General features: G+C 47.3%; 1 protein-coding gene across 1 annotated transcript in view; it reads left to right on the top strand.

The window, feature by feature from the left end:
• SLC25A33 (solute carrier family 25 member 33) overlaps positions 1-23304 on the top strand; it is a gene marked incomplete at its 5' end in the record, with an annotated part of 32530 nt that extends 9226 nt beyond the window's left edge. Inside the window, 6 exons of the mRNA XM_029945920.1 lie at positions 2585-2764; positions 13919-13996; positions 15730-15830; positions 18230-18296; positions 21381-21661; positions 22828-23304. Coding sequence (XP_029801780.1) covers positions 2585-2764; positions 13919-13996; positions 15730-15830; positions 18230-18296; positions 21381-21661; positions 22828-23030 — 910 coding nt within the window. The remainder of the gene's footprint in view (positions 1-2584; positions 2765-13918; positions 13997-15729; positions 15831-18229; positions 18297-21380; positions 21662-22827) is intronic.
• Between the last annotated feature and the right edge of the window lie 787 nt (positions 23305-24091).

Genomic DNA, 24091 nt, shown 5'->3' with positions numbered 1-24091 from the left:
ATCTAAGAAGTAAGGCTAATAGCTGCAGGTTCCTTGAGGGTCTAATGATAGTGGCCTGGTACTCGACCTTCCTGCCTTCCTCCCTTCCCGCGCTGATTGTGATCCCCTCAATTGCTTTTGTGGTCGGCAGGCTTCGGCCCACAGTTCAGAAAACACTGCTGACCTGTTTTGGAAGCAGGTTTGCATAAATGGCCAAAAATGACTGATTTCCTCTCCATCCTCCCACCCTCCACCCTAGTCTGTATATTTCATTTTCTTTCTCTGCCATTCATACTCCTCATGGTAAATTGGAGTAAATAAAAGCTCCTACCTCATAGGATTGTTAGAGGATGGAATGCCTGGCTGTAATACTCCGTCATCGGCAATAATGCTGTTGTTTAAATGGATAGCTTCCAGCTCTTAGGTACCTATATTTTACTTGCTCTATCAGACTTCAGGCTCCTGATTTTAAAACACTGTGTGTGGAGGGCACCTGGGTGGCTCAGTCAGTTAAGTGCAACTCTTAATTTCAGCTCAGGTCATGATCCTCACGGTCATGAGATTGAATCCCTCACTGGGTGTGGATCCTGCTTAAGATTCTCTGCCCCCTTCCCCATGCACATGCTCTCTCTCTCTCTCTCAAAATGATGATAATAATGATAATATCACTGTATGGCGTTTTACTACTTTCAGAGCCTGTGCCGGCTGCTGGATTCACTCCCAGATTTCCAGCACTTCTTTCCTGTGGGGTGGGGGGGCTAACGTAAGCATTCTGTCTGCCAGCACCCGTCCTTTCCTGTTGTGACTGTTTCCCAGTCACAGGTGCTGGTGCTTATCATTTTTATTGAGCCACCTGTCAGCCAGGTGCTGTCCTCTAAGTGCAAGAACATGTAACGACACAGTCCCTCCCCACAAGGAGCTCCTGGGCCAAGGGAGCCGGAGACAGAAGGTAGAGAGAGTGTGCCGTTTTCAAACATTCAGATCCCTTGAAAGACACTCTCCTTGAAATCTCAAGTTAATAATCCCTTTGCTTAGCAAAGCCTGTTCCTGACCTTGCGACTCCTGAAGCCAGGGAGACAGGGATGAGTAAGACACAGATCTGTTTTCCAGAGAGTAAGACGTTGATTCATGGGGGTGGAATGGTTTAGGTGGCACGTCACATCCTAGTTACACAGCACGTCAGCCGTGCGGTTGCGCGGGTATTATTCAGAAAAGGTGAACGTGGGTATTTTAGGATAAACAGGTGAGTTGTTTTGAAGCAAAATACTTAAATTTTTAATTGCAGTAACATTTTGGTATGAACAAATTACAAAGGGTGGTTAGGGGAGCCCTGGTTCGGGGAGACTGAGGGACACGTGAGGACTTCGTCGTTACAAGGAGCTTCATGGGGCACCTCAGTGGCTCCCTCGGTTAAGCTGGCTCAGGTGATGACCTCACAGTTCGTGGGTTCGAGCCCCGTGTCAGGCTGCCAGCTAGCTTGGAGCCTAGAGCCTGCTTTGGATTTTGTGTCTCCCTCCCTCTCTCTGCCCCTCCCCTGCTTTGCTCTGCCTCTCTCTCTGTCTCTCAAAAAGAAATATTTTAAAAAAAGGAACTTTAGCTTAATTTTTAGTGGAGTCCAAATCAATTTTTTTTTTTTAGAGAGACAGAAAAATGTGTGCATGCACATGCATACGCATAGGAGAGGGGGCACAGTGGGGGGGGAAGGGGGGGAGAGAGAGAGAGAGAGAGAGAGAGAGAGAGAGAGAGGGAGGGAGGGAGGGAGGGAGGGAGGGAGGGAGAGGGGGAGAATTGTAAGCAGGCTCCAGGCTCAGGGCAGAGCCTGACACAGAGCTTGATCCCACAACTCTAGGATCATGGGTTGAACACTCAACCGGCTGAGACCCCGGGTGCCCTCAAGTCAATCCTATTTTTTTTTTCTATGTTTATATATTTATTTTGAGAGAGAGAGCATGAGCAGGAGAAGGGCAGAGAGAGAAAAAGAATCCCAAGCAGGCTCCACGCTGTCAGCAGAGAGCCCAGTGCAGGACTCTGAACTCGTGAACTGTAAGATCAACCAGGAGTCAGACGCTTAGCTGATGCAGCCATCCAGGTGCTCCCACATCAATCCTATTTTAATAGAAGTCTGTGTTGTAGTAAACATTGATTTTTCAGAATAGTAGCATTACCTGAATAACATTTGACTGTGAAAAGCTACATTTTCTAGAATATTTGTTGCAGCGTGGCAGTGAGGTTGGAAAAGACTAACAGTAGTAATGGGTGAAAATGTTAGACATCGGCACCGAGTAATAGTGTGTAGTCATTACAGGTGGATAATGTAGGCGTAGATTCAACACAGACGGTCATGGCATCCACATAAGTTGGGGGCGGGGGTCAGAGATTGAGAAGTCGGTAATGAAAACCCTAAGGGACATGCTAACCTGTTAGCCGTGGTTCCCTCTTGAGCGGCTGGGATTTCAACCAATTCTTTCTAACCTCCTAGTGTGTTCTAATTACGGAATAAACCTAGGTGTCTTTTTCCTTAATAGGGAAACCTTAAATTTTACATTTTCTTTGGACAGGGAATAGTATCACTTTTCTGATGCCGTTGTGATTTCTTCTGTGACAGGTGTGGGGGCACGGTTGGTGCTATTTTCACTTGTCCACTGGAAGTCATTAAGACACGGTTGCAGTCTTCAAGATTGGCTCTTCGGACAGTCTATTATCCTCAGGTTCATCTGGGGACCATCAGTGGGCCTGGAATGGTGAGACCAGCATCGGTGACGCCGGGCCTCTTCCAGGTTCTGAAGTAAGTTCCGTCCCCCTCTGGACCCCCGTCCCCGCCCTCAGTGCAGAGTGTCCATCGGGCTTGTCAGAGGAGACGGTCCGCTTGTCGCCGCTGTCCAAACTGAAGAATCTGGTTTGTGTACCAGAACCTTTGAGCCCTGACCTCCCTTGGCAGCCGGGTCGCATGTGATCAGCATCCAGTGATGTCAGGGTGAACCTCAGAGCAGAGCGGTGCTCCTGCTGAAAGTGTTGCATCAGAGGGTGGCTCTTGCCCCAAATGTTTTGAGGGCCCGCAAGGCCTGGGTGGTAGAGCGCCAGCAAAAATTTTAAAGCCGCACAAGAGATGTGTTGTGACTATTTTAAGAGAAAGTAATATAGAAACAGAACATTTGAGATTTTGTACTTTTTGTTTGGAGATCATTTACATTTACAGAAAAGTTGCAACACATATTTAGTGAAACCATTTTTTTCAACGTGTGTTTAATACTGAGGCTACCTGCCTAGTGTATTATTTTTACTGCATGAAGTATGCCGCCTTTGATTACAAAGTGGCTGAATATTCATAGGCTGAATTTGGCTTATGAGTCTCCATGCTTGAGGCAGAACCGGAAATTCGGAAGGGCGCATGGCAACGCTGGAGTCTTAGTGTCAGGCTGTGCGCCATAGGAGAGGTGCTGATAAACGGTAGTCGAATTGAGCTAAACGTGATTCCCAGAGCTCCGAGACAGCCCTGGGAAAGGGCGTGTTCCAGACAGCGCTGTCCATCCACGTAGAGGTTCACTGGGGAAACGTTAGAAAAAGATGCCATAAAGTGGAAATGTTCTGTCTTAACCACACCACTTAGCACTTTGGACAGAATGCAGTCACATTGTAGATAAGGTGGAATGAATTGGAAAGTGGTTAATTTATTTTTAGATACATTTTGTTTGTTAAGCCTCTGCTGATGAGTCACCCGGGCATCCGTGCCAGACGTGTGTACGGGAGAACATCCGAGTTTACTGAGCAAAACTGGACAGCGAAACCGGCCGCTGAGGGCAAGGACCCAAGTGAGAGAATCAGCTAGAGAAAAAGGAGGCCGGCCCCCAAGACTCCAGGAGGGTCAGCTAGTTCAGATACACACCGAGGACAGGCGCAAAGACACGAAAGGCAGAGCGCTGGGAAAGAGACACAGCGGTGCGGAGACACACTTGGATCTTAGTAGAGAGAGAGAGAGAGAGAGAGAGACAAACCCACATCCTTAAATCCATGGCCGGCAAAACATCCCCATCCTGGTTTGCCTTGTTCTATGTTTAGGCAGAGGCAGTGTCTCAAATGACACCTTTCTTCTGAGGAACACAGAGTGCTTTGGATGTAATGAAGCGGACAGGTAATTTGCCAACTTTACTGACATCCCGAAAGAACTTCCCCTTAGGTGCTTGCCAAATAACTCGTGACCAGTAGATTTATATTTTTACTGTAGCTGGGAAACTGTTACCCAGAAGTTGTGGCTGTCAGTGGGGCCGGCATGTAGGTAAATGGGGATGATTTCTCTCGTTGAAGATTTTAGGATGTATTTTCTAGATCTTGGGTATCTGTCTCTCCATCTCCTGTAAATCTCTCCTCTCTCTCTCTCTCTCTCTGTGTGTGTGTGTGTGTGTGTGTGTGTGTGTGTGTGTGTGTATGTATGTATCCCCCCATGGGCACAATTTATTTTTATTTTTATTTTTTTTAACGTTTATTCATTTTTGAGAGAGAGTGAGTGGGGGAGGAGCAGAGAGAGGGAGAAACAAAATCCGAAGCAGGCTCTAGCTGTCAGCGGAGCCCAATGCAGGGCTTGAACTCACCAACTGCTAGATCATGATCTGAACCAAAGTTGGACACTTTACCGACTGAGTCACCCAGGTACCACCACAATTATTTAACCAAAGGGGGAAACGCCCGTCTATCCTGTAAAATACGGTAACAGTGCCCACACCACACCACACATGAGACCGCTGGTTGTCACTGTGGACCCAAGGCCACCGTTGGTTCATGCAGCCGCAGCTACACAGAGATGAGACCTCACTGGCCCACGATTCCTTTTTGAAACTACCTATTTTATGTTCGCTTCAAAATAGGAGTAACGGAAGTATTAAGTAAACTTTTGGTCATAATGATACTTTGTTAGAAAAGTGTTTGTAAAGTGGCATTTTTCACCCAAGAGCTGTTCTGGTAAGCTTTTTGTCCTCAGCTTGGTGTATATATAGTTTCAGCATTCTCAACGGATACCTACTGGCTCTCAAGTTAAAAAATGACTACAAGAACCCCGAGCTTAGTGCTAGGCGTGATCACCCGTTTTATGATGACAAAGGGCACGTGAGAGGGTGAGGGACTTGCTCAGCGTCATTCCAGTGTATGGTCACTGGTTTCCAAGAACGATTCGAAGCAGCCAAGAGTGAACGGTGGCAGGCCCCCTAACGCGCCGCCCTCACGAGGAGGCGACAGGTGCTCCCGCCCCAGTCTGCTGGGACCACGGTCCCGCCTCGCCGGGACCTCACTGCCCGCTGCTTTGCCCAGTCTCCCTGACGACCTCCTGATGTGGGAGGGCCCCAGGCGCCTCTGGTGGCCTCAGCCCTAGCGACAGGCCCTCCTTCCTGGAGTGGGTCCCATTGGTCTTGCGGCTTTGAGTGCCATCTGTAAGCTGACAGTGTCTCTCCTCCGCGCCACTGCCGGTTTGCTCGGCTGTTTACTGGGCATCCAGGGTGGAGCTTGTGCGCACTGAACTTGCCCCCAGCCGCTGCTCCCAGGGTCCTCCTGGGTCCCGCTCCCGGCTTCCCTATGCGCGCACCCAAAGCCCGGAGTCCTCTCAAGACCTTCCGCGCAGCCCTCCAGGACGCACGCAGACCCTGACTCCTTCCTGGTCCTCGCCCCGCCATGTCCTGATGGAAGCCAGTGTGTGTCCCCTGTGTCAGTAGGCTCGCTTCCTAGCTGGCCTCCCCCGCCCCCACCCTGGTGCCCGGCGTGGTCTCCACGGAGCAGTCAGCAGATCTTGGGCTCACAGTCCTCCAGGGGCCGCCCTGTCCCTCCGAGGCTCCCCATGGCCACCACCCTCCCACGACTTCTCCCGCTTCACCTCCTGACCTTGTCCTTTCTGCACTGCTGCCACACCGCCCTCCTTGCGGTGCCTTCGCAGTCTCTTACGCTCGGAACTCTAGAACGTTTTCCAAGGAAGGGCCTTTGTATGGATGTTGTCTGAATGGCTGGCTCCCAGAGCCACCTTTTCGGGAAGGCCTTGCGGTGACCATGCTATTTAAAACTGAGCCTTCCTGGTCATGATCTCACGTTCGTGGGTTTGAGCCCCACATCAGGCTCTGTGCTGACAGCTTTGGATCCTGTGTCTCCCTGTCTCTCTGCCCCTCCCCCCTCACACTCTGTTTCTAAAAAAAATTTTTTTTTTAAATGAGCCTTCCCCTCACACCCCATCCCTTCCTTCTTCCTGCTCTATTTTTATCCACAGTGCTTACCTCCATCCAGCACTGTGGGCTACATATTTATATTGTTTATTTTCTCTCCCTGCCCCCACCACAAGGGAGGTTCCTTGGACACAGGGACTTTGATTTGTTTTGGTCACGGAAGTGTCCCCACTCACCTAGAATGCTGCCTGTCCCATAGTAAGCTTAAGCCTTCAGTACCGATTGAGTGAATGAATGTTGGCATGTCGGGAAGATGCTGGATAGAAAGCTCTACACACACACACACACACACACACACACCCGCAGTGTGTAAATCTTCCTGCACACACACACACACACACACACACCCCCGCAGTGTGTAAATCTTCCTGCCTGCTGTCATAGTCGGTACCGGCTGTGATTTGTGACCGGGTGTTTTGGTGGCCGAGGCAAAAAGGGAAATGCCTATCCTATCACAGAATTCTCGTCTGAAGAAAGCGCACTTGCTCTTCGGGGTAAGCGGATTGAGGTCTCTCCCTGTGATGGTCCGAAAAGCAGTGTGCTCGGCACTTGGGTGAAGGGAGGGCGCCGGCAAGGAAGACCGTGACCACTTTGCTGTCCCCCTGCCGCCACGCTGGTTGAAGCTCCCCTCACCCCTGCACACAGATTATTAGGCAGCTTGAGCGAGGGGCAGCGGCAATAGTCTGCAGACAGGGCTCTGGACCTGGTAAGTGACGGAGGAAGGACAGGTGTCAGGCCTTTTCTCTAGACCACAAAGCTTGTCAGGGTTTGCATTTTATTTATTTATTTATTTATTTTAAATGTTCATTGTTGAAAGACAGTATGCAAGTGGCGGAGGGGCAGAGAGAGGGAGAGAGAAGGAGGGAGACAGAATCCGAAGCAGGCTCCAGGCTCTGAGCTACCTGTCAGCACAGAGCCTGACGCGGAGCTCGAACCCACGAACCACGAGATCATGACCTGAACCAAAGTTGGATGCTCAACCAACTGAGCAACCCAGGTGCCCCCTGGTTCACATTTTAGAAGATACAGCTACCAAAAACCCAAGCGATTAAATTGGTTATTCATTTCGAACTCCGCACCTTCTTTCTAGTCTCACTCTCTGCGGCAGCACTACTTTAAAAGACTTCACAGCCAACGGAGTTTGTTTACAGGGAGTTCAGTTTTCAAACTGCAAGCCAGTGTGCATGTGTCTCCTGTTAGGGAAGGAAAGAAAGAACCCTCCATTGGAGGACCAGTAACCTTTACATTTTTAATAGTTACTTGAAAAGGGCAAGATGCTGGCACATGTAGGCCCGCACTGTTAGATATGCCGAGGGGAGTATTAATCTATCGGTTTATCTCTGATCTTTAAAAAAAATCTTGTGAGTTAATGTTTTTCTTTAATCAGAGTTCCTATTCTGTAAACTACTTAGGTACCTTATTTTTCTTTTTTTCAAGTATCCTTTTTAATCCAAAAAGTAATTTTTTAGTGAGCTAGTCTCTTATCTTATAAAAACCTAGGTGTTCCAAGGAGATCTGTGTTTCGGATTAGTCCGTAGTGCCCGCGTTGTGATTAGAACTAGTGAGGAGGAAGTGTCCCAAACATGACCCTGCTTTCCTTTCTCATCTCTTTTCTACATGAAAGTTCGTGAGACTCTGGGAAAGTCCGTCTGGATCCCAACATGCTCTATTACGAAGCTTGAAGGGTACCATTTATAGTAGAAACTTGATTGTTCCCGAAAAATTTTGTAAACATCCAGATAGGCTAGAAGTTTGAATTATGTAACAGGTTTGACTTTTTGCCCGCTGTTAATGTGCGTCACTATGGAGACGGTCTTTCTGCAGTTCTTAAAAGGCCTGAGTCACTTGAGGACACGAGTCCCCTACTGCATTATAGATGAGCCGCTTCGAGCTTCCTGGAGCCGGGAGTCCCTTAATTGTGTTTGACCGACTCCCGGGCCTGGCCGCCAGTGCACGCTAAGGCGGGCCACAGACAGAATCTCAACTTTGACCATGTTTGAATCTCCTGGCCACTTGAAATCTTACATCCTGTGTTATAAAGTGGAGGTCAGGCCAAGGTGTTACTTGGGGAATGTTTTGTTCAGAGAGCGTGGCTTTTGAAAAACACAGTCCTGTTTTTCCTGGGCCAAACGGTGCTGCACTTGGTAAAAAAAAAAAAGTAAAATGCACAGTCCTGTTTTGCAAAAGCGTCAAAGCAGAGTATTTACAGCTGAAAACACTAACTTCCTGTGCCCCTCTGAAGATTGAGCTGTCTCCCATCTGCCAGCGTGAGCGGTTTCTCCGAGTGCGAACTCCGGTGGGTGCGTGAGCGTCACAGAAGCCCAAGAACTGTCTTCACCCCACCCCTTGCTCCTGTGGCTTTATGGGCTGTTGTCCAGAGTTTGAAGGGCGCCTGGGGGGCTCAGTCGGTTAAGCATCTGACTTCGGCTCAGGTCATGATTTCATGGTTCGTGGGTTCGGGCCCCGCGTCGGGCTCTGTGCTGACAGCTCAGACCCTGGAGCCTGTCTTCAGATCCTGTGACTCCTTCTCTCTCTGATCCTCCCCTGCTCACGCTGTCTCTCTCTCTCTCTCTCAACAATAAATAAAAACATTTAAAAAAAAAAGTTTGATATTTTTATGACCTATACCTTTTTTTTTTAAAGAATTATTTGAAATAGTTTCAAACTTACAGATGAGATACAGAAATGGTACAGATAATTTGATTATATTCTGTACCTCAAGCCACCAATTTGCCACATTTGCTTTTTTATTTTTGCTCTGCCTATTTTTCTGAACCATTGAAACATGGGTTCACTCCTGCCCCTTTACCCTTAATTCTTCGGCATTTACTTCCTAAGGACAAAGGTATTCTCTGAAAATCACTGTACAGTTTTCAAATTCAAGAAATCCAGTATTCATATACTGCTTCATAACCAATCAACAGTCCGTATTCCAGGGAATCAGTTATAAGCAATTGATTTAACGGAAGGACTAAATTTTATTTTAAAGCTCTGTTCCTGCCAATGTCTCCTCTGCTTCCTGGACCTTTTTCAGTGAGCCTTCTATTCCTCCTTGCTGGTTTTTTTTTTTTTAATTTGTGTAACACAGCTTTATTAAGACGTAGTCCATATACCTTGCAATGTACCTGTTTCAAGAGTATCATTCGGGCGCCTGTGTGGCCCAGTTGGTTAAGTGTCCGACTTCGGCTCAGGTCATGATCTCACAGTCTGTGGGTTCAAGCCCTACATCGGGCTCTGTGCTGACAGCTCAGAGCCTGGAGCCTGTTTCAGATTCTGTGTCTCCCTCTCTCTCTGCCCCTCCCCCGATCGCTATCAGTCTCTCAAAATAAAATAATAAAAGACAAAATTTAAAAAAAAAAATACCATTCAGCTGTTTTAAGTATGTGCACAGAGACTCTGGAATCAATACCACTAATTTGATTTTAGAACATTTTCATTTCTACTTAAAAGGAACCCTTCACCCATTTGCAGTCACCCCCCCCCCCCCCAATTGCCTGCTCCCTGCCTAGGCAGCCAATCACTAACCCACTGTCTGTTTCCAGATTTGTGTTCTCTGGACATTTCACGTAAATGAAATCCTACAACATATGGCCTTTTGTGTCTGGCTTCTTCCGTGTAACCTGATGTGTCTTGGAGGCTCAGCCTTGGTGTGTGAGAGTCCTTCCTTCCTTTTTTATTGCCGAATAATATTACATTGTAAGACTCGGGCTCATTCTAAATGCATTGCTTTGACAGTCCCCAGATGCCATGGGAAAAAAAAGAGAAAGAAAGAAAGAAATGGACACTGTGCTCCCCTGTTGTCCAGCGTATCAGACAGAGGCCCTTCGTGTGACGCTCAGGGGTGGCCAGAGGGTTTAGGCTGGGCCACACACCGACCAGAGTATGTCCTGGGATCACTTCAAGGGTCTGGGCTGATAATTGCCAGTAAGGAAAACATTCTATGATTAGAAAATAAGACCACCGGTCTCCCTAATATTTTGAAGTAATTTAATTATTGCAGTGGAACCGAGGTCTAGTTTATTACTTGTTTAAAATACTAGCTTTGTTGAGTTACTACTCACATACCCTAAAATTTATCCTTTCAAACTGTGCAAGTGGTTTTGTAGAGTCACAGAGTTATGTAACTACCACCACTCATTCGAGAACATTTTCATCACTCCAAAAGGAAACATGTACCCATTAACAGTCATTCCCTCCTGCCCCCCCCGCCCCTCCCCCGGCAACCGCTGCTCTGCTTCATCTGTCTGTGGGTAGGAGTGTGTTACTCCTCTTGATGCTCTTGTCAATGGAATCGGTTTTTATTTTCATATTCAGATTGTTCGTTGCTACTGTGTAGAAATGCAGTTGAGTTTCATATATTGATCTTGTGTCCTGTAACCTTGTTGAACTTACTATAGTAATTTTTTAGGGTATTCCGTAGTATTTTTTTAACTTAATTATTTTGAGAGCCAGAGCATGTACACGCCCATGCACAAGCAAGGGAGGGGCAGAGAGAGGGAGAGAGTCCCAAGCAGGCTCCACACTGTCGGTGCAGAGCCCAGCTTGGGGCTCCGTCTCCCAAACCATGAGATCATGACCTGAGTCAAAAATCAAGAATTGGACTCTTTTTGGGCGGGGGGGGGCATTTGCCTCATGCAATTTTATTTTATTTATTTTTTTAATAATAGTTTATTGTCAAAGAATTGGACTCTTAACCAACTGAGCCACCCAGGCACCCCGTTAGTACCTCTGTGTAATAAGACTAGGTAGTCTTATATGAATAAAGATGGTTTTGGTTTTTTCTTTCCAGTCTAAGTACCTTCTATTTCTTTTTTCTTGTTTAACTGCTGAGCTCCTACTTTTGAGGACAACTCTTACAGGGACAGATATTCTTCCATTTTTAAGCAATTGAAATATTTTGTAAACCTCTAAAAATTTGAAGATGAGAAGCTAAGATTCATATTTTAAGTTTGTACATTCAAGGACTCTAGACCATGAAAAATTATATTGACCCAAAGAACAGGAAAGGAAGCTACAAATGGATATAAAACTTGAACGTTTTCCAGCGTGTCAGGAACCAAAACATCAATTTAACCTCTTCACCAAAAATGTCAGCTGTGCTTTTAGAAACTTTCCCTTCGGGAAAAGTGGAAGGGAGCAGAGAAAGAATTGGCAAGATTCACTTTACCAGTAGCTTTTCTGTGAAGTGAGAAGACACCTTTTTATTTTACTTTCAGTGTCATAATGAAGATAAACCATTATATAAGCTCCTTGGACAACAATCCTGGAGAAGCCCTGGGGTTGCTACCAGATTGGAGGCACTGATTACCGAGGGGAGAAAACGCTGCAGTAGGAAAAGGAGATTAAATTAGAGAAGACCTCAGTGTAACAGTGTAAATTCTCAAGGCCACCATGAAGATTGAGCCATTGACAAGAATACATTTAACCAGATTTCTTTTTCAACTTGAATCATTATGTTGGAGTGGGAAAACGCCTCTAAAGAATGTTCTCCAGAATCCTTCCTTGGTCACTTTCGATCAGAAAACATAGTAACACGGGGCACCTGGGTGTCTCACTTAAGTGTCCAACTCTTGACCTCAGCTCAGGGTTGTAAGTTCAAGCCCCACATTGGGCTCCACACTGGGCAGGAAGCCTACTTAGAAGAAAAAGAAGAAAATACATTAACGCTTTTTTTTTTAAGCCTGTTGGGAAATGTGTGGGAAAATCTGAACCCTTGTGCATTGTTGGTAGGAGTGGAAAATGGTACAGCTGTTGTGGTCGATAACATGGCAGATTCTCAAAAAATTAAACCTAGAAATTATTGTGTGACTCAGCAATTCCACTTCTGGGCATGTACCCCTAAGATTTAAAAAAAATTTTTTTTTACATTCATTTATTTTTGAGAGACAGAGAGAACATGAACAAGGGAGGGGCAGAGAGAGAAAGAGACACAGAATCCAAAGCAGGCTCCAGGCTCTGAGCTAGCTGTCAGCACAGAGCCTGATGCGGGGCTTGAACCCACAAACCGTGAGATCATGACCTGAGCCAACGTCAGATGCTCAACTGACTGAGCCCCCCGGGCGCCCCACCCCTAAGAATTTAAACCAGGGACCTGAACACATACTTGGACATGGCAACATTATTAACAGTAGCCAAAAGTGGAAGCCACCTGAGTATCCATGGACAGATAAATGGATAAACAACGTGTGGTAGACATACAGTAGAGTCTTAGCCTCAGAAGGGACATTCTCACAGCTACTGCAACATAGATGAGTCTGGGGGCACCTGGGTGGCTCAGTCCCTTAAGCATCTGACTTCAGCTCAGGTCAGGATTTCACAGTTTGTGGGTTCGAGCCCCGCGTCGGGCTCTGTGCTGACAGCTCAGAGCCTGGGGCCTACTGCGGATTCTGTGTCTCCCTCTCTGCTCCTCCCCCCTCATGCTCCGTCTCTCTCTGCCTCCTAAATAAAACATTAAAAAAAAAACTGGATGAGCCTAATGACACTATGCCAAGTGACATAAGCCAGCCACAAAAGGATGAATACTGTACAATTCCACTCAAATGAGGTCCCTAAAGTAGTTTAATTTATAGAGACAAAGCAGAACGATGGTTGCCAAGGGCTGGGGGAGGAGGAAAATGGGGAATTAGTGGGGTTTTGTTTGTTTTTTATTTATTTTTAACATTTATTCATTTTTTTCTGAGGGAGAGAGAGAGCGGGGGAGGGGAAGAGAGACAGACAGAATCCGAAGCAGGCTCCAGGCTCTGAGCTGTCTGTACAGAGCTTGATGCGAGGCTCAAATTAAGGACCCAGGAGATCATGACCTAAGCTGAAGTTGGACACTTAAGCAATGGAGCCACCCAGATGCCCCAGGGAGTTAATGTTCAGCGGGTGTGGATTTCCCTTTGAGGCGATGAAAGGGTCTGGAGGTGGATGGTGCTGGTTGCACGGTCTTGTGGACACAGTGCCACTGAGCTGTACGCTTAAACATGGTTAAAATGGTAAAATTGTGTTACGCAAATGTCACCGTGAATTTTAAAAATTAAAAAGAAAATGCAATATTCTCTTTGAACCGGAGATACTATGCTTTGGCCTTAAATAACGTTCATCTAGGGGTCCGTGGGTTCAAGCCCCGCATCGGACTCTGTGCTGACAGCTTGGAGCCTGGAGCCTACTTAGGATATTGTGTCTCCCTTTCTCTCTGCTCCTCCCCTGCTCATGTTCTGTCTCTCTCTGTCTCTCAAAAATAAATGTTGAAAAAATTTAATAACAGTCAGCCCATGGAGATCATTAGGTGTTTTTCTATTCTGTAGACCCCGGATTGGGGGCTCTTTTATAATAAGTAAAGATCTGGAAGATAGGATTATTAGAAATAAGGAATAAATCCAAAAGAAATGTCATCCAGAGAAACCTCTGAGCCAGTTTCTCCGTGTATCTTGTTATACTTAGGACATCGTTCCCTGTGTCAGATGCTGGTCCTGCCTTCCTAGGAGTTCCGTGCCGAGGACAGACCTTGAACGTCTTGGTCCTGTGTGAACCAGGGAGAGGGCTCCTCGAAAACATGTCAAACTGATGGCTTTTGAAGCATGCTTTTCCAGCGTAACATGAAAGCAGTGTTCTTCAGACTTCTGACGCTGTAACTGCGCTGATAGGAGTCTGGGGTCCTGTAAACATTCTGTTCTGTGTTCAAGGAGCTAACGTGAAGGCTGATGCATTGCTTTGCATAGCTTGTGCCTAAGGATTTTAAAAGATTTTTTCTTATTACTTAGGTCGATCTTGGAGAAGGAGGGACCAAAGTCACTTTTTAGAGGCTTGGGTCCAAATTTGGTTGGAGTTGCGCCGTCAAGGTAAGCACTAAATTTTCAGCCACTCACCGCATATAGTACATAATACTGCGTGCTTTCTTCCTGAGGTGCGTTACCGCTAGGTGGCCAGTGTCTCTTTCAGTGTGGGATTTGCCTACAAACACTGGACACACAGAATAGTGATAAGTGCCGGTGTGTCTTTTAGCGTGGGGGTGTGTGGGTGTGCGTGCGTGCGTGGGGGGCGTTGGGTGAGAGAGAGAGAGATTCTAGTTCTTTTATTCTTAAATGAAAATTCATCTGCTCACATCTCCTGGAATCTACTCCAGACAAGTACTGGCTATGTCAGGTATGGTGCGTGGCAGCAGTGTCGGTGTGCCCGGGAGCTGGTTAGCACTGCACACTTGGACCACACCCCAGACCTAGATCCGAATCTGTGTCCTAACACGTCCCTTGGTGGTCTGTGTGCACTTGGAACTGAGCTGAAGCAATTCTCAGGGTTCCCAGGCTTTACTTTTGTTTAAAACATCCTCATTTCTGTCACAAGGCTTCATGTCCTTTAAAGCCTGTTTGACAAACGTGAACAGGTGAGTGTGTGTACAGCGTATCTCTGAAAAGTAGATAAGCTGCTTCTAGAACTGGCCTCCCAGAGGGGAGCTGGTGACAAGTAACATACTTCTGTTACTGCATGTAATACTCAGACTTTAAAGAGAATTAATTTTGATAACAAAAACAAAAATGTTTTATGTAAGGTACGGACTGGAAGTTTCCTAGAATTCTTACAGATCAGTTCTCCCAAATTATCCACATGTCACCTGAGAACGTTGTAAAAATTCAGATCCTTATTAGACCCTTTTGTTCCTTTAGAGTTTTGCAGCATATGTGTATAATCTGCTTAAAAAATAAAAGTCCTAGTGTGTGAGATTGTATGGGGTGTGTATTATGACTGGACGGTGGGTATAGCACATGTATGTAGTAAATAAAGCAGAGTCGTGTCTGCTTGGGGACCGTTTGGTGATGCCTGTTAATCTGATGTAGATTCCTGGCTGCCGCAATCCGTTGAGAACAGTTGGGACCTATAAAAAGCAGAATAATGTTACATAACATAAGTAGTCCAGATCCTAAGTTGAAAAGTACATTCTGTGATTGATGCATAGGCCAGCCAAAATAAAGAAGCATTTTCCCTGGCGTCGCTGGTGAAGGAGCAGGGAAATGCCGACCAGCCCCAGTGAGAGCTGAGTCAGGAGAGGGGGAGTGGAGACCAGACCAGACCAGGGAGCCACGGGGGAGGCCAGACCCCGCTGTAGGTGTTGGGGGGGCGTGTGCATACTCAGTGGCAGAGCATCTGTCCTGAAAACACAGAGGATGCTAGTTCCTACTGACCCTGAGTCATCAAGTTACGTTTGACATTCTCATTGTGGTGTAAGGCAGGACAGGCGTATGCTGTATTCTAGAAGTAGTATTAGAAACTGTAGAAGGTTTAGTATATATTTTGATGCTTAAAGGCTTGATCCAGAATGAAGAATGTAAATGGACTTTGGATATTAACCCAAATCTCATCCGCCTCAGTCGTTGTGGATGCTTGACCATCACTGGGCACTTTCTGGAGGGACACACAGAAGGTCTCCTGCAGGTGCTTTTGTTTTGCCAGATAAAAGTCAAGCTTCGGGTTGCACATTAACCTTCTTCCTTGTGTTTTCCTGAACTCTTCAGAGGTCGTGGAGGGACGTACACAGCGCCACGCCGGTGTCTATAGTGTTTTCTCTTTCTTTCTCCAGGGCTGTGTACTTTGCGTGTTACTCCAAAGCCAAAGAGCAGTTCAATGGCATTTTCGTGCCTAACAGTAATACCGTGCACGTGTTCTCGGCCGGCTCTGCAGGTGGGTCACCCAGTGAGGGGAGAGAGGCGCCTTGCTGTCCTGAGGCGCGTGCCGTGCCCTGCAGCGTTTTCCAGGAATTAGAAACTCTTTTGCCTCTAAAATCATTTTTCTGGCACTTTATGCTAGAACTAATAAAGTATGAATGTTCGAGAATAGTTTGTAACTTGCTTCCATCTTCTTTGATAACAAACTTTTGTTCTCCCTCAGAATTTCCATGTGCTCATGCATACTACTGGCCAGTGTTGTGCTTCCTTTAAAAGGAATATTTGGGGGCCCCTGGGTGGCTCAGTCGGTTGAGCGTCCAGCTTCGGCTCAGGTCATGATGTCACAGTTCGTGGGTTCGAGCCCCGCATCGGGCTCTGTGCTGACAGCTCAGAGCCTGCAGCCTGCTTCAGATTCTGTGTCTCCCTCTCTCTCTGACCCTCCCCGACTCATGCTGTCTCTCTCTCTCTCAAAAATAAATAAAAAACAGGGAAAAAAGAAAAGGAATATTGGGCACCTGGGTGGCTCAGCTGGTTAATCATCTGACTTCGGCTCAGGTCATGATCTCATAGTCTGTGGGTTCAACCCTCGCATCAGGCTCTGTGCTGACAGCTCAGAGCCTGGAGCCTGCTTCGGATTCTGTGTCTCCCTCTTTCTCTGCCCCTGCCCTGCTCACACACTCACTCTCTCTCAAAAATAAACACGCATGAAAAAAAATTTTAAATAAAGAAATAGTAATGCATTTTCATATCATTTTGTTTCACTAAATTAGTTTAAAATTTTGAGGGTGTTTTGTGACTCACCACAGCATCCAGCATACCCCGTGTGCGGTTGGCATTTCTGTCCTTAACAGCTGGACACTGTGATGAGGGCTGGGGGCTTGGGGAGGGTTCTTTGAGGAGGGCTCCTACCAGATCAGATGGTGTCTCTTCTCTCTTGAGGGAGTCCTTGCACTTACTCTAGAAAATTCATAACAGGATTTGTTCCCCCAGGAAATACTTGGGGAAAACCGTGGACTTCCAGATTGCTTAACGAAGGCTGTGTCTTTATAGATAGCATTTTATGTGTTTCTTTTGTAAGATTTTTCTTTCTTTTTTTTAAGTAATCTCTATGCCCAACATGGGGCTCGAACTCATGACCCCAAGATCAAGACACACACTCTACTGGCTGAGCCGGCCAGGCGCCTCTAGGTATCCTTTTAAGACCTGTGTAAATAGAAAGTATTTTGGAGAACTTAAATTTGCGTTCTGTGGGAAATCTCTGCCTTCTTCCAACCTGGGAGGTGTGTGCCCACAAGTTCTGTCCGCCTCTGTCACCCAGTCAAAAGTTCTGGAGGCTCCTCTGAGCAGTTAGGGGGGATCGTTGCGGCAGGAGGCAGGGTAGCGCACGCAGAGCTGCTCCAGGGGCAGGCCGTGGGGGCAGGCAGCCTCCCTTCCGAGGGGGCAGCGAGGGGGCCGTGAGCTCTCGCCTCTTCATCAGTTGTGTACCTTTTGCCAAAGTAACTCAGAGGAACCTGTGGTAAATAAAGCTGACCTGGAAGGAGTTTTCTAAACCACTGTCTGAGTTCCTAACGCGTCTGTGTACCCACAGAGGTGCCCTGCACTCCCTGTGTCAGGCCGTGTGGGTTGGTCTGGAATAATCAACAGGACTAAGATGAGGAAGACTGTCTTTAAAAATGGTTCCTTTAAGCAGATCAGTCTTCACACTTCAATTTCCTGAAATGATGAGTTGGGTATTAAGATGTAGATGTTTGAATTCAGGGAAGTGGAGACTTAGTGGCTTCGATTTTTGGTTTGATAAAAGGTGACCTTCTTGGGTTAGATCACCAGCTTTTTAAAACAAATTATTTCTGGACCTAAAGTTTACAAATTGAGGATTAGAATAGTTTCCATATTTACTGAAGGAATTAGATTTACCAGAATATCAACAGCACCACCTACAGGTTGTAGAAACTAGACAGAGCTCTAGAAAATAGATTTTTTTTAGGTCCAACATAACAATGGAGGCTGCATTTTAGGAGACTGTAACTTTTGGCTGCAGTGTAGAAAAGTAACTGCTTCCTACCATCTTTTTTTTTTTTAAGGTTTATTTATTTTGAGAAAGAGCCAGCGAACATGAGGGAAGGGAGGGCAGAGAGGGAGGGAGGGACGGGGACGGGGAGAGGGAGAGAGAATCCCAAGCAGGCTCTGCACTGTCAGCCTGGAGCACGATGTGGGACTCGACTCGCACCCACAAACCATGAGATCATGACCTGAGCCGAAGCCAGACGATCTACCAACTGAACCATCTAGGCGCCCATGTCTAATTTTACTATTAAGCCATTTAAATCCTGACCTCAAAGTTTATCCTATGAAATAGACAGCTTAGTAAACATGGACTGTGTTCAGGGATGACATTTTCTGGTTTTTCTCTTCCAGCTTTTATCACAAATACCTTAATGAATCCTATATGGATGGTTAAAACACGGATGCAGCTAGAACGGAAGTAAGTCATTAATTGTTCCTTCCTTAATATGCTTGGGATCTTTTTCTTCCTCCCAGTCCCAGTTGTGAACTGAAATGTAGAGGCCACAGCCATCCCCCTCCTGGGTTTTCCTGAATATAAGCATATGGAGAAACTCCTTTGAGATGTGCGGTGCCAGGCACCGTGGGGGAGGGGAGGCCAATGGAAATCACACCCAGCGGGGGCTGGCAGGTCACGCACCTGTGGCCCCTGAGGTGCTCCTGACTTCCTCTCGGAGGGTTGGTGGGCACACTCCGCGTTGGTGCGCTGTGGGGTCACCTCCAGCCAGCCTCTCTCTCCAGTGGGCAGATGCCGGTAAGGGTAGAACGGCGAGTGCCATCAGGCCTCCAAAGGGTCATTTTTCATCTCCAAGGCCCTCAAATGTACTAGATTTCTGCCCTGAAACTCTGGCCGGGGGTTCTTAGCATTTGATGCTGTGGATCCCTTCGGGAGTCTAGTGAAGCCTGCAGTCACTTTTCAGGGCAATAGTTTTGAAAGCAGCGGAAACCAGTTGTTGAAATACAACGATCAATATATTTTTTAATGCGACATGGTCACATACTTCTTTAATACAAGCAGTGGCCCAATGACCACTGTAATTTCACAGAAGTGATGGTCATAAGGGACACTAATACAATTCTCTCTCTCTCTCTCTCTCTCTCTCTCTCTCTCTCTCTCTTTTTTTTTCTTTTTAGTTTACTCTTATTTTTTTGAGAGAGAAGGAGAGAGAGAATCCCAAGCAGGCTCCATGCTGCCGGTGCAGGGCCTGACATGGGGCTCAATCTCATGCCTGTGAGGTCATGACCTGAGCCGAAGTCCGATGTTTAACCAACAGAGGCCCCGGGGCGCCCTCATACTAGAATCCTAAGAGCCCTTGTGTAACCATGCTGTGGGGAACTGTGTGTGGGCTCTCGGAGCTTTCGGCTAGTCTAGTCTAATTCTGAGCAGCCTCTAAAGAGAGAACTAGAACACCCTCTGGGAGCCTACCCAGGATCTGCCTTCATGTTTCTCATGACCACAAAAACTTCTGAATTGCTCTCAGATTCCATGCCCCCCCAATCCGTTCTGTGTGAAAGAACTTTCTAGAAGGCATCAGATTTCATGATTTTGGACAGATTGCTTGCTCCTAATCTTTGAGGAGTCTTGTTCACTCTCACAGTCACATCCTAACTGCCGGGCTTAATATCCAAGGTCCCTGGCAGTTATCTAAATCCCTTAACAAGCAAGGCCCCTTGAGGAACACCTGCTTGTCCTTCAGGCTTCCGAGCAGCATCCTCTCTTGGAGACCTTGGGTCGCGACTCCCTATCCAGGTGTGCAATGCAGTCTCTCCTGCTTAGGAGCACATCCGTGCGCAGTCAGCTCAGAGCCTTTATGTGTGCGCTTTAAGACCCACTGGGGAACGGAATGTGCCACGTTCGGGACATCTTACAGTTTTGTGTGGGAGGGCTCTGCTGACCCGTCCTGTGATAGTGATGGCGTGCTTGCTGTGCACCGGTCCCTGGGGAACCAGGGGGAATAAGACCTGGGTCCTGCCTTCCAGAAGCTCCCAGCTTTACAGAAAATAAAGAGAATTAGAGTCTTCATGAGACAGGAACCTGAAACGCTAAGGACCCCAGAGGGTCCCTAATGCAGTCCAGGCAGGTGGGCACAGGATGGGCCTCCAGCAGTGACAGCCACCTCACCTTCTGGAAAATAACTGGGGGTAGGTGGCACCACAGGTGCATTGGGCAGAGAATGGAGTGTGTGGAACATCCAGAGACAAGAAGCAATTGTTCCCAGGGAGCTGAAAGAAGGGAAGCGTGTGTGTGTGTGTGTGTGTGTGTGTGTGTGTGTGTGTGTGTGGTGTGTGTGTATGCGTGCACGTGCGTGCGCCCTGAAGCTGGGGGAAGAGCCCAGGCTGCAGAAATGCACCAGGGCGGGATTCTTACAATCCCTGGTAGGGCTTGGAATTTGGCCTTGGGCTGTATTTTGAGGGCCATGGTTCAGGGCAGGAGTGGGGAACCGTTTGTCCCCCAGGGGACATTAGATGGTACCTAGGGACCTTGTCACAACTTAGGTGGGGGGCTCCTGGCATCTAGCGGGTAAAGGTGGTAGTACTGTGAAGCCTCCCACTGTGTGTAGGACGCTGTCCAGAGCAGAGAATCCTCTGGCTGAGAGCGCCCAGGCTGAGAAGCCGTGCACTGGAGCATTTGAAGCAGGGCAGTGGAGTGGTTGGTGCGGGGTTAGAAAGGTCGCTCCAGCCGGGGTGTGGAAGGACACCGTGAAGAGCGAGAGAGCCTGTCGTGGCTGGCTGGAGGCACAGGGAGCCAGTGGGCTTCGGCCCCAAGGGAGAGGTCTTTGAACTGGACCGGTGGAGACGGGGTCAGGTCCCAGGATTCCGTGTGCATCAGGCAGCTGAGGATGCTTTCCATCAGGAGCCAAGAGCGGCCAAGCCTAAGGCCTTTTATTAGTTACTATGTAGTGTTTTGATGTTCCTGATTTCATAAATTGAGAAATAATGGAATCTGGAGACTCGAGTGAAGAAAGTGCTCCCTTACACTCACTGCCCGGTCTGAATGTTGGTGAGGTTTCCTTCAGCATTTTCTTAAAGCGTGTTTGTGCCACGATTATTATACTTCACATAGGACTCCGTCCTGCTTTCTGCTGCTGCACTTCCGCCTAACTTCCTGCTTTCACAACTGTTTCAGCCTTGTGTGTGTGTCGTGGTTTACTTATCTATTCCTATTTTTAGATACTTGGATTGTTTTGATTATATTGCAGTTACATTTTTCTCTGTGATGAACGTCTTCCTTTGTAGGGCGCTTTCCAGAATTAGGTCAGAGGCTACGGACGTTTTTGTGCGCCCATTGGTGCAGATGCCCGTGCTGTCCCGTGGGCTTGTCGGGGGGGCCCAGCTGGTGGGCCAGGGCTCGGCTGAGCAGAGGAGGGGGGAGGAGGGCGGCGCGTGTCACCTGCCCTGTACATCCTTTCCCCTTACACTCCGCGCCCGGGTTTCGCAGCGTGCGACAGGAACCGGGCCCATCAGTGTGCCTTTTAATGGTTTTCCGTCGGTCTTGTGTCCACAGAGTGAGAGGCTCCAAGCAGATGAACAGCCTCCGCTGTGCTCGCTACGTTTACCAGACAGAAGGCGTCCGCGGCTTCTACAGGGGGCTGACCGCCTCGTATGCCGGCATTTCAGAAACCATCATCTGTTTTGCTATTTATGAAAGTTTAAAGAAGTATCTGAAAGAAGCCCCGTTAGCCTCTTCTCCAAACGGGACTGAGAAAAATTCCACGAGTTTTTTTGGACTCATGGCAGCTGCTGCTATTTCTAAGGGATGTGCCTCCTGCATCGCTTATCCACACGGTATGTCCTGCCCCTTCCAGAACAGTGGCCCAGCCGTGAGGTTTGTGGTGTTTGTCAGTGTCCTCAAGTGGGTCTGCAGCTCACGGCGACATGCGGGCGCCTGCGGGTCCTAAGGTAATGGTGGTGGGGGACAGGGACTGGCTTCAGCACCTGTTTGTGGGTTATGCGTGTGGCGGGAACGTGGCTCTACTCCAATCCAGCTAATGGTGGCCAGAACGTTCTGTGCAGAAGGGGGGCCCTGCATTGGGTAGCTTTGGATATTCTCAAAGCCACAAATCTGGATTTTACTTAACATTCTTCAATTTAAAAAAATGATATGGGTGCCAAACAGACTCCCAGCATCCACTTTGTGCTGAGTAAGGCGACTTTGCAAAGTCCCTTCTTTAAGGAATTGTAGATGGAATGTTCCATTGACCTACTTAAAAAATAGCTTAGTGTATTGTACCATGAAAAACAGGTTTTGTTTTCAAAAGCCTGCTGCACTGTTTGCTGTGACAAATGTCCCTGGTCACCTCATGAGCAGGTAATTGAGTCCCCATCTTCAGTCGGGCACTAAGCAGCCCCACGGGGCTCACGGAGAGGAGGTCAGGGTGCCTCCTGTAGGATAGGGAGACAGAAGTGTGTGCACTGAGGTCTACGTGATGGGCAGTGACAGGTGTCTTGCTGGGGGTGTCTGGGTGAGGGAAGGGCAGGTGTGCCAAAGGTTGAAAACGGAGGAGGCAGGTTTTAAGCTGGACAGAGCGGAGAAGGGTTTTAATAGAGAAGGCTGGGGAGTACGTGAAAAAAATCGTGTTGATATTGCCGCACTTAATAAAAGATCACACCCTCTGTGAAATTACAGTGTTTGCTTAATTGGGAGTAGAAAACCACAAACTCTCTCTAAACAAGGTCCCAATCGAACCAACCTTTTCTTAATCCCTTAAAATGACTTCGTACTTGTATGTATGTGTGTGTAATGTCCCTAACTGACCATGTCCCAGAGTCCGAGAAGGTTCGAAAAAGATTGCGACTTTTCATTGTCCCAGAGTGACTGTGTTGGGCGGGCAGGTAGCCAGAGCCGACCGTGACCGCTCGTCACAGGGCCGCACACCTCCCCTCCTCCCCTCGAATTGCCTGGTGACTGATGCGGTTCGTCCGTAGCATAAAGTCTGTGTTTCTCTCTGCAGAAGTCATAAGGACGCGGCTCCGGGAGGAAGGCACCAAGTACAAGTCGTTCGTCCAGACCGCTCGGCTGGTCTTCCGGGAAGAAGGCTACCTGGCCTTTTATAGAGGACTCTTTGCCCAGCTCATCCGGCAGATCCCGAACACTGCCATCGTGTTGTCAACCTACGAGTTGATTGTGTACCTGTTAGAAGACCGTGCTCAGTAAGAGGCCAGAAAATTGTGCTCTAGAATAAAATTGAAAACTCTAGAGAAGTTTTTCCCCATTGATGTTTAGAACGTTTGAGACGGAAACAGGAAAGGCCATAAGAAATGTGGCTCATATCACCTGTTGGACATTTCCTTTTGGATTCATGTTTTCTGGAAGGTTTAAATTCATTAACGTTAATAGTTAATTATAACTTTGGTTGTGTGTTTTTTTTTTAACTTAAGAGGATTCAGGATTAAGCAGCAGCTAAATTAAATCACGCTATTTAATTTAAGTATAAATTTGGTTTGTGTCCTTTTTTATGTTCACTGTGCTATAAACTATGGCTAAGGAATTTAGTGAAACGTAACTCTAGAAATGCAGAGAAAACGTGTAAAGTCAGAATCTGACCTGTTTCCTAATCTGACACCACACTATTGGACAGGTAAGATGTGTCACGTTTCAGTGGCACTGGGTAGACCGGGACAGATTCCCAGCCATTTTTCTTCTTCTGTACGTTTCCAAGTCTCATGCAGATTGACTACTGCTTTAAGCTTTCAGGCTACTGAGTTTTAAAAAAAAAAAAAGTACAACTTTCTGACACCAAATGTTTTACACTGTGAACATGTTTCTAAAGTTATCCTTTATCCCCAGTTTGAACCAAAGGCAAGAGTTTTAACAAACTGCTTACCAATTGCCTTACTCCTGGACCTATTTTCTAGAAGGTAAGCTGGCCAAGCCCAGGTACATTGTAAGTGTCAGCTGTGAACGTGGAATATGGGGAGTAACAGACCCTTCCCGTCAGGTCCTTACCCCTGTTCTCGGTCCCTTGGAATCAGAAGCGGGGAACACGGCCCCGGGTTGACTGCCCACCCCTTAGGGAGTTCACTTTTATTCTGACAGGAGGTGTATTTAAATACGTATAAAAAAAGAAAAACCTAGAAATGACAAATTGCCAGAATTTTAGCCACACTGAGTCATCACTCTCTCCTCTCCTTTTATTTTTAAGTTTATTTATTTAGTTTTGAGAGAGTACACACGAGTGGGGGCGGGGGCAGAGAGAGGAGACAGAATCCCAAGCA

Source organism: Suricata suricatta, chromosome 8 (genome assembly GCF_006229205.1).
Source record: "Suricata suricatta isolate VVHF042 chromosome 8, meerkat_22Aug2017_6uvM2_HiC, whole genome shotgun sequence".
NCBI classification, from domain to species: domain Eukaryota; kingdom Metazoa; phylum Chordata; class Mammalia; order Carnivora; family Herpestidae; genus Suricata; species Suricata suricatta.
This window is presented reverse-complemented; position numbering and strand designations above follow the sequence as displayed.